General features: G+C 35.9%; 2 protein-coding genes across 3 annotated transcripts in view; both read left to right on the top strand.

Moving 5' to 3' along the window:
* Positions 1–1,637, top strand: part of LOC111496188 (sucrose transport protein SUC4) — a 5,731-nt gene extending 4,094 nt beyond the window's left edge. Inside the window, exons 5-6 of the mRNA XM_023146544.1 lie at positions 589–748; positions 915–1,637. Of these exons, the coding sequence (XP_023002312.1) occupies positions 589–747 (159 nt within the window). The 3' untranslated portion in view covers position 748; positions 915–1,637. The remainder of the gene's footprint in view (positions 1–588; positions 749–914) is intronic.
* Positions 660–6,499, top strand: LOC111496176 (protein DETOXIFICATION 48-like). Of its 2 annotated transcripts, none has more exons than XM_023146524.1 (3): positions 660–748; positions 2,505–2,989; positions 4,832–6,499. In XM_023146524.1, exon 3 carries the CDS (start codon positions 4,844–4,846, stop codon positions 6,329–6,331), a length of 1,488 nt encoding a protein of 495 aa, XP_023002292.1. In that variant the 5' UTR covers positions 660–748; positions 2,505–2,989; positions 4,832–4,843; the 3' UTR covers positions 6,332–6,499. The 2 variants fall into 2 exon arrangements, with proteins under 2 accessions (XP_023002292.1, XP_023002291.1); XM_023146523.1 differs by lacking the exon at positions 660–748 and adding an exon at positions 1,713–2,161 and having other exon boundaries at positions 2,505–4,719.
* The last annotated feature ends 4,507 nt before the right edge of the window (positions 6,500–11,006 follow it).

Raw genomic sequence — 11,006 nt, 5'->3', positions numbered from 1 at the left:
TTTTTTTTTTTTTTTTTTTTGCCATATGATTTTTTTTTTTTTTATTTAAATTTTGAGGGAGGAATAGATATAGTTGTCACAAATATATAGTCTGGGTCTACATCTGTGACTTAAAAGGTAACATGTTTCACAAAGCCATTTATCTTTTTGGTCCCATACATTGTGCTGTCTGCTTCATATCAGAAGACCAGGGTGGGGCTGGATGCTTTGGTGATGGACAGTAATTGTATGAGACAATCTGAAGACTTGATTTTGTTTGGGATTGCACTCAATTTTTCTTTTCTTTATTATATATCTATATCTATGTCTATATCTACATCATATAGATTTATAGATTTATAGATTTATAGATTTATAGATCTTAAATAATAAAGTCAGTATTTAGTCTCTAGTGCATGTTATGTCCTGAAAATGTTGCAAATGGTGTTATATTTGCAACCTGATATTTTTCCAATGGAGGGATCACATCATCCGGTATAAAGAAAAAATTTTAACTAAATTATCCTTTGATCTAATATATGTAATAAATAAATGAGCTCACCTTCGTGAAGTTATTTTATTTGTTAATTTAATTGTTTCTGATAATAGGTTGTGGTATCCCTGGGAAGTGGACCATGGGATCAGCTGTTTGGTGGTGGAAATTCTCCAGCTTTTGCTGTGGCAGCATTTGCAGCCTTTGCAAGTGGACTCATTGCTATCTTGGCCCTTCCTCGGTCTAGTGCTCAGAGTCCCAGAGCCCTCACATGAGGTATTCAGTTATATTCGTTATCTTTTCCTTTATCTAACCTATCATCTTAATGGAAAACCGTTTGGATTATCCTACAAGTTTGTAAATAGCTGTAAATAAATATTACAACACTATTTTTACAAGGGTTTCCTCTTTTGAAAAGTTTTTTTCCTTTCTTGATTGTCAGAGTATTTGGAAAGCTTGGTTGGTGTGCATCTCATCCATGATCAACATGAGAATTTATCGAAATTTTGATGCAAAATACGTGTAACATACTATAGGTCTGAGTTAACCATTTTATGGTGTGTGATGGGTTGGGGGAGTTTGTTTGATAGATTACAGTAGAGAAATGAGGCCTGACCCAAACATTTGGTGCAGCGCACGTGTGTTTTGTAAGCCATGGACATATATTACAGTGATCAGTGGTGGGCGCTTTATATAAGTAAGCGACAGATGAGGAAAAACAGGATATTGATTAAGCAGACATACTGGTTGTTCAGGGATAATTATAGCATTAGCTGTCACCAAATGCTGAGAGAGACACGTTATTAACAAACAGTGAGGAATCTTCTTTTATGAAAATCAGTCCCACCTCCTGGAAATGTTACTTTATGACAATTTCTGCGTTAGAAGTGGGAAAGCATGAGCTGTGGATTCCAAAATTACTCTGAAGACTACTTTCTTACCAACGAAGATAATGCTGCTGATTGGGAATTATTCCCTATGAAGTATCATTTTCTTCTAAGGCAATATTTAGTGCGTTGGTGGTTCAATCATAATGTATTGGATTCTCATTCATTTGTGCATGAATTTTCTGTTTGAGTATGTTGGAATGTGCTTGGTGGGCAACAGTTATTTAGTGCATTGTGCTGATTGAAACCCTGATAGGGACATTTCTTTCCTTCTTTAAGATAATTTAAAGCTCAAGTGATTTTTTATCGATGGCATCCTTGAACGATGTGTGTGTATATATATATATATATATTAAAAACTATATGCTCTTTTTAGCTTCTCTCTGATCTTGCATCTTCATGTTAGAATAAGTTCCCCATGTTTGATTGCACTGATCATTAACCAAATCTAGCTTGCTATTATATAAATATATTATGCTCTCATCTCATGCTGTTCTTCCTGAAAGTTATGATGAGAAGCATCAGTTAGTACTGAAATGATTGTTTGATGAAGCGTAATATTCTTTTATTCTTTGGATAATCAGTTCTTGAATTTAGAAACCACAATGGGAATACATTCATACATTTTCATGCATCTTTGTGTCAAGAAAAAAGATGTTACATTTTCTTTCCATGTATTGTGAAAGGAGATGGTAGGTCTAAGTTGTTTAGAATCTTGTGGTAGAATTAATTTTTCTCTCGAAAAGAGTGAAAAACCTTAGTATGGAGGAACGATGGTGAATTTATTCCAGTGTATGGAAGGGTATAATCTCTATTGGTGTCAAATCTCTGTCTTGTCAACTTCTTCAGATCATTTTCGAAGAACTTTTATTGTATATTGGGATTTATTATAATCTGTTCGCTAAGATGCTAAGAAAAATTCTGTCATGATGTTCATTAGATCAACTTGGTATCGATTGGTTTGCTTTCATGCATGAGCATGATCAACATACGATACTTTTAGCTGCTTGTCATCTTCTTTTGCTTCAATCCTGTTTGGGATCGGGAATTTGATGGACTCGATCTGTTGTACTTACCGGCCTATGTTTTATTTTATTTTTTGATCTTTTGTTAAGCTTACATTTATTTGTTTTTTTTTTGTCTAGAGGGTTCTGTTGTTTGATACTTCAAACTGATAGAGACAAAGACACATGGGATCTGACATGGGGTTGTGTTATGAGATTCAGAGATGGAATATCTTCTACAAAGGTAACAAAGGAAAAACTGGTCCTTGTGCTGCAGCAGCAGCAGCTAGCAGCAGAACAATCCAAAGTTGCAGGCTGGTTGATGATGGTAGGGCTGTGTGCCTCAGCTAAGGACACAGTCCCCCAGTTGCTCTCCCCTCTAGAGAGACAGCCTCACCTCTGTAGGGAGAAAAGGGATACATATTTAATGGTTGTAATTGGAACTACTCCTAAATCTGTGTGTTCCCTTTCTCCCATCTGCCTCTTGTTCATACAGCCATTCCACTGTCAACACTCTATCAGGTGGTCCCATTCTTCTGCTCTCTCTTGTTGCAGCATACCCATGAAGAATACTGTTTCCATTTCATCACCTAAAGCCAAACCAACATCTCAAACAGTTCCTTGGGGTTGGTTTTTTTATCCTTTCTGTTCTTCATTTTTTTGCATTTTTGGAATTTCAAGCATCTTATGGATTTGATTTGATCTGATCTGATTTGATTTGACCCTTCTTTCACTCCCTTGGTTTGTTTTGCTGAAAGCCCAAGTTATTTTCCTTTCCACCTGGAATAATATGTCCAAATGAGCTAATGGGGTAGAGATGTTAGCCCATTTCAAGTCTTCAATCCTGCTGTTCTTTTTCATGGCTGTTAGGGGAAACACTCAAGAGTTCCACCGACTGTAAATTGATCAAACCCTTCTTTTGTGTTTGTTTGTGGCCCACTTTTATCAGTTAGTCGGAAATGGCATTGTAATTATTGATTGGAATGATTTAATTAGGGGTTTATTTTGTCACAAAATCTCCATGAGGGGATCACAAAATCTCAACAATCCTATTCCACTCCCATGGCCTCAAAAACATTCTCCCCCACACCATTACAATTATATAAATATTCTCTTCCAATCAACATCCCTTCACTCCCCCCCCTTTATCTCCTCCATCATCCCCACGAGCTAACCAAAATCTCTCAAGAACATCAACCAAGAAAACGTCTTTCATCTTTGCTAAGTGTCTAAGTGGTAGTAGATATTGTCTGCTTTGGTTTGTTACATATCGTCATTAGCTTTACAGCTTTAAAATGTGTCTGTTAGAGAGAAGTTCCTATATCCTTCATACTAGTGTGTGATATCACAATCTACCTCCTGAAAGTTAGCTTTCTCGCCAGTACACCGTCAGGTGGAAATGGGTATGATTTTCCCACATGGGTTGTACAAGAATCGGACATGCACACATCCCTTAGCCTTCAAACATCGAAGCCAGCCAGCCAGCCAGCCAGCCCACACACCATCAATTTTATTGTTCATATTTTATGAACCATCAGTTTATATGCTATGCTCCTCCCTGTCACTTCAAAGAATTTTGCTTCTCGAACTCCTCATCCACTTGGCATTCCCAAGATAAGTTTCTTTTATCTCTTCCTTCCACGCATCTTTCAAAACTCGACCACAAGAGGTTTGAGTGTTAAAAAAGATTATCCATTCACTTTTCATCATGCATTCTTTTTTTTTTTTTTTATCTATTAATTCTCCAATATGGGATTCTGTGGCGGTCAAAAACTCATAAAAAATGCCACCAAACTTCATTCATCTTCACTTCATTCATCTTCACTTCATTCGCCTCTCCCATATCCATCCCTCATATGTCCCTTCTTCTAAGGGATATATTATGAAAATGATTTCAAGCTAATGCTTTTGAGTAGGACAGTCGGCCCTTAAAATATTTTTTATTCCCTTCCCCCTCTGTCCTTGATATTGCGAGACAAGTTCCTTAAGAGGAGGGCAGCAAAAGAGAAACTTGTAGCTCTCAATCCCTTTATTTATATATACCCATTCCCCCTTTCACTCTCGCATTCCATTTTCAGAAAACAGAGAGAAAAAACAGAGAGAAAAACAGAGTCATCCTATCTATCTATCTATCTATCTATCTATCTTAGTTCTTTGTCAATAAGGTAGAGCTATGTGTAATCCAAAACCATCCTCTCCTAATAACTCCTCGTTTCTTCCTCCTAACTACAAAGCCAACTTCATGGCTACACCCAACAAAAGCTTGGATAATCATAATCTTAATAATAAGAACAATCTTCTCAAGCCTGCTGATGATCAACTAGCTCAGCTTCATAGATTCCCCACTGTCTCTGAGGTAATATCATGTTGGAGAATGAGAAAAAAAGCAAATTTTCATCGACCCATCATTCCTTTTTGTGTGTTTTTTTTATTCAAGTGTCTTAACTTTGTGTGTTTGCATTCTTCAGGCAGTGGAGGAAATGAAGGAAATAGGGAAGATTTCAGGTCCAACAGCCATAACAGGCCTTCTTTTGTACTCAAGAGCTATGATCTCCATGCTTTTTCTTGGCTATCTTGGAGAGCTTGAACTTGCTGCTGGCTCTCTCTCTATTGGCTTTGCTAATATCACTGGCTACTCTGTTCTCTCTGGTTTGGCCATGGGAATGGAGCCAATTTGTGGCCAAGCTTATGGAGCTAAACAATGGAAACTCCTTGGCATAACCCTTCAGAGAGCTGTTCTTCTTCTCCTTACTTCCTCTGTTCCCATCTCCTTCATGTGGCTCAACATGAGAAGAATCCTGTTATGGTGTGGCCAAGATGAACAAATCTCTTCCATGGCTCAAACTTTCATCCTCTTCTCAATCCCTGACCTCATTTTCCTTTCTCTTCTTCACCCACTTCGAATTTACTTAAGAACTCAAAGCATTACTCTCCCATTGACGTACTGCTCTGCTTTCTCTGTTCTGCTTCACATTCCCCTGAATTTCCTCCTCGTTGTGCATTTCAAAATGGGCATTTCTGGTGTAGCCATTGCCATGATTTGGTTCAATTTCAACGTCTTCTTCTTCCTTGTTTCCTTTGTTTACTTCTCTGGAGTTTACAAAGATTCATGGGTTTCTCCAACCCAAGATTGCCTCCATGGATGGGCTCCTCTGCTTTCTCTTGCGATACCCACTTGTGTTTCCGTTTGCCTCGAATGGTGGTGGTATGAGTTCATGATAATGCTTTGTGGGCTTCTCGTAAATCCCAAAGCCACCATTGCTTCAATGGGGATTTTGATTCAAACCACTTCTTTAGTTTATGTTTTTCCATCATCTCTCAGCCTTGGAGTTTCCACAAGAGTCGGTAATGAATTAGGAGCAAATCGACCCGCCAAAGCTCGTTTATCAATGATTGTATCACTCCTTTGCGCCGCCGTGCTCGGCGTCTTGGCGATGGTGTTCACCACTCTAATAAGGCACAAATGGGGGAGATTTTTCACCAACGACACTGAAATTCTTGAACTAACGTCCGTGGCATTGCCGATTGTCGGGCTCTGTGAACTCGGAAACTGCCCACAAACCACCGGCTGCGGCGTCTTGAGAGGAACCGCTCGGCCGACGATCGGAGCTAATATCAATCTGGGGTCGTTTTATTTGGTGGGTTTTCCAGTAGCGATCATAATGGGGTTTGTGGTGAAATTGGGATTTGCAGGGCTGTGGATTGGGTTGCTTGCAGCTCAAGGTTCATGTGCTCTGATGATGATTTATGTTCTTTCTACAACGGATTGGATAGCTCAAGCTGAAAGAGCGATGCAGCTTACGAAGGTTGGTTCTTCGAATTGCAATCCGCCATTGTTGCCACTTTCAAGCTCCTCAGAAGATGATCTGAGTGTAAAAAAGATTGAAAATTTGGAGGAGAATTTGTGCAGTAATCATGAAACTGATCTTCTCTTACCCACAACAACAACAAAAGTTACTGTTCATTAAGGCCCTTTTTTTTCCCCCTAATTTTTGCCACCCAATTTATTTCATCGACCCATCTCTAGTTTTTAGTGTAGAAATCACTACTTGGTTAAATTATGAGTTTGGGTCGTTGGCTTTGTTTAGTTCTTATAAAAAAAAGCTTTTAATACACTTATAATCATGTTTATTTACAACCCAAAGTTCCAAAGCTCTTAATGTGTATCTCTAATTCGTATTTAATCGTTTTTCTCATTCGTCAAATTGAAAGTTTCGAGATTTATTGAATACATTGTCTATGAAACTTAGAAGAATTTTATTTCTTTTTCATGTTTGATATATATATATATATATATAAAAGGGTAGGGTGGTAGGTTGTCGGTTGTTTGAGAGGCTTTTATCTGGGAAGGAATCTATGCGTGGTTTTGGGGCAACTTTTGTTGTGGTTTTGTTTCCAAATCAGGTAAAAAACTTGTACATCCAAAAAAGGCATACTTTTTGTTCTAAAAGATCCTCCATCTCTCACTCTATTTTTGAAGCAAAAAAAACCAGAAAAATCTCATCTTTTTCCATTACTTTACAGTCCATTGATGTATATCAGTAGCTTTAAACCAGAAAAAAGCTCCTTTTTTTCTTTTTTTTTTTTTGCTTCTAATTAGTAGGGTTTCCGCATTCTTATTTATAAGGGTGTCGAAACCTTTCTCTAACAAATGTGGGAAGCCCGAAAGAGAAAGTTTAAAGAGGATAATATCTGCTAGTAGTGGACTCGACATTCTTTATAAGAGTGTCAAAACCTCACTCTAACAAACGTGGGAAGTTGAAAAGGGAAAGTTCAAAGAGAATAATGCCTGTTAGTAGTGGACATGATATTATTTATAAGACTGTCGAAACCTCTCTCCAACAGACGCGGGAAACCCGAAAGGAAAAGTTCAAAGAGAACATTATCTGCTTGTAGTGAACTTGACATTGTTTATAAGGGTGTCGAAACTTCTCTCTAATAAACGCAAGAAGCCCAAATAAGACAATATCTGTTACAGTAAGCTCTAAAACGTAAACTCTAAACCCTAAATCCTTTATAAACCCTCGTGCCATAGAGGGCTCTTAAAGAGTTTTGTTGTATTTGAAAAATAGGGATGTTTTTGTGTTGTGTTATAGAGATTATGTTGGATAAAATGAACCAACAAAACCTTATTGTCCGAGTAATGAAGAACACTAAAAACTTGGGATGTGACATAACAACAACAGTAGTTTCCACTAAGCCAAAATGCATTGGCCTAAGACACATTGGATCATATTTCTGACAGAAACGAGTTGAAAACCTCGACAGGAACACACATTGGCCTTAGACATGCATACGCAAACAAAGAAAAAAACACAGTACATAACATACAGTAATAAGAAAAAATGATGATAATAATTCATAACGTAACGAATGAATCGATATTACGTGCAAATGAGCGTGATTTTAACGATATAAAAGGTTAATAAATGTGTTTGATAAGATTCAGATTTCGTTTCGGTGACATAATTTCTCAAGTTCAGTGTTGTTTAACTTTATGTATGTGAATCATGTTTAAAAATTGCATGTTGGCACGTGGGATAGTCCCTACTCTTAAAAACTGATAAAGAATCACATTTACTTTGTTGATAAAATTTTGTTTGAAATTCGATCATGTTTAGCTTGAATGATTCTAAATATGCAATCTAAACTATATAGAATTACAAATAAACTTAGCCCTTAACAAAAGGAAAGGTAAGAACACTAGGCCGTAAAGATAAGAAATCACTCGAAGGGAAAGTAGATCAAATATCTCAAAGCAAAAAAACTCCGCGAGCAAAATCGATCATGTCTACCTTGAATGATTCTAAACATGCAATCTAAACTACGTAGAATTGTAACCTCTCGTGATAATTTGAACAACATTTTCTTTTGCATCTTCTTTAAAGTTTATATTGCATGATTGATGTCTCGGTTCATATCAAAAGCAACTCAAGACAAGTCGACAAAACGGAAGAATGTTGGAGTACGCAATACCGAATTCATACGACAAATTTTGATTCGAATCTTTGGCATTAGGGTTTACGCTATATTAGTATCCAATTATACGGTGTAATGGTGTATTGATGTAAATATGTCTTATTATTTTAAAAGGAAATATTTTGAAAATTAATTTATTTAATTATTTCACGCTATTATTTAATGTGGACACGTGTATTCCACATACTAATTTGAAGAAAAAATTAAAATAAATACAAGATTATCTATATTTACAAAACTCCACTTAGTTTATTAACCTTCTCCCTCACTCATTTAATACGATGTGATATTTAATTCCACGTGGATAAAAAAGTAATAAAAGACAATAAAGATTAGAGAGTTTTACAACCATAATTAAACCACTAAACCTAATTATTTTCCTTATTAGGCCATAACATTAATGAATATTAAAACTACAACATGGAAATAATTTTGTATTTTAATTAAAATAAAAGGGACAAAAAAGTTTATACTAAAATAATTTAAGTCCAAAATATGAAGAAATTTACTCCAAATTTATTATAATTTCTTTAAAATTATGAAAATATATAAAAGAAAAATTTAAAAAATTATAAGAGAACGTATATTGTAATGTGAGTGTGAATGGGTTCGAGTTATTATGAGATAAATTTGTTTAAAGGGTCCATTTTCATCCGACTCTTTCGATCATTGGTGGAACACGTAAGACCATCCATTGTATGTTTCTTTCGCTGTCTTAATGAGTTTGGAGGACAGTGATCTAATAAGTTTGACTTAATAAAAGAAGAATTGACATGATTTGTAATTTAAGGAAAATGTTTAAATCCGGATGTATGTTGTATTTAAGGTTCCTTCTGTATCGAGGAACTCGCCTTTCTACTTCATTCATTTGTTTTAGTGTATTTCGATCGTGGGTCAAAAACGACATTTGTGCCGGATTCCATGCCTTTAAATTTTGGGGCTGTCCCATTATTGTCTTTCTAATTATTTCAAACTGCCCCCCACAATGTCTCTCTCTAGGACAGCCTTGACTTTTTAGGTCTTCCTTATTGAGTCTATGGTCATATATATATATATATATATATATACATATATTTGCATTAAAAAAATAAAAAAAAATAGAAATTGGTAGAAATACGTTAATTAAAATTATAAAGTTTGTAATAAATAATATGAGGTATAAACAGCTTTGGAGCCAATGATAATTGTATTATTAAGATATATTTATTTATTTATTTATTTAATGAATTTTTTGAGTTTTGTTTTAGTGACAACTCAATTTATAAAATGTAGATAATTTAAAGTATTCATGTCATGGTTTCATATTCTTGACACCTCTAATTATATTGTTACTTTTTATTTTATTTTTAAGATTAAAAAATATTTTTTTTAGAATTGGAAATCCAAATCACTAACACTATCTTAATTATACTCGACCACATGATTTTTATTAATTAATAATTCATTCGATATTGCTGTGCAGGTTGCATATAGCTGTCAGTCTCACAATTTTAAAACGTGTCTGTTAGAGAGAGGTTTTGTAATAGCCCACCACCTTCAAATATTGTCTGTTTTTGCTTGTTACGTTTCTCCGTCAGCCTCATGATTTTAAAACCCATCTATTACGGAGAGGTTTCCATATTCTTATAAGAAATGTTTTGTTCTCCTCTTCAACCAATGTGGGTTCTCACAATCCATCCCCTTGAAAGCCCAACATGCGTGCTTGCAGACCGTTTAGTGTCTGGCTTTGATGTCATTTGTAATCGTCCAATCCCACCGCTAGTAGATATTGTCCACTTTTGCTCGTTACTTATCGTTGTAAGCCTCACGGGTTTAAAACGTGTCTATTAGAGAGAGGCTTCCACACTCTTATAAGGAATGTTTCGTTTTCTTCCCCAACCAATATGGAATTTCACAGTTTTCCACATTCACGATCTTGCTAGAAATGATTCGTTCTCCTCTCCAACCGATGTGAGATATCACATAAATGAAGATTTTAACGAGAAGTTGAACAAACAAAGAGTAAAAAGTATTATTAAGGATGACAAGAGGAGGGGGATGTAGTAGTACAAACTAAATTGTACTTCGTACACTTGGACGTCTCTTTTGAGTTTATTTTTTTCTTCGACCCAAATACATACATGCATTCAATATTGTGAGATTCTTCATAAGTTGGAGAGGGAAACGAAACATTCTTTATAAGGGTGTGAAAATCTTTCTCTAATACACGCATTATAAAAAGTATAAGGCTGATATTGATACATAACGAGCCAAAACAGACAATATTTACTAGCATGAAATTTTGAGTTTGACCCTTTTTCTAAAGGTACACCTTCCCTTCCCAAAGTCTCATTTTCCTTCTTTATAAGTATGTCGAAATCTCTCCCTAGCAGACGTGTCTTAAAAACCGTGAGAATAACGTTGATATGTAATAAGCCAAAACTGACAATATCTACTAGCGGTTTGACCCTCAATGTTAAGCTACACCTTCCCCTCTCAAACCCTCATTTTCTTTTATAAGTGTGTGGAAATCTCTCCCAAATAGACACGTTTTAAAAATCGTGAGGCTAGTGCCAATACATGACGGGCCAAAGCTGGTAATATCTATTAATGGTGTGTTTGGGCTCGACCCTTTTTGTTACGTTACACCTTCCCCTCCCAAACCCTCCTCATCCACGAAACGAA

This window comes from Cucurbita maxima, unplaced genomic scaffold, assembly GCF_002738345.1.
Source record: "Cucurbita maxima cultivar Rimu unplaced genomic scaffold, Cmax_1.0 Cma_Scf00022, whole genome shotgun sequence".
Classification (NCBI taxonomy): Eukaryota; Viridiplantae; Streptophyta; class Magnoliopsida; order Cucurbitales; family Cucurbitaceae; genus Cucurbita; species Cucurbita maxima.
This window is presented reverse-complemented; position numbering and strand designations above follow the sequence as displayed.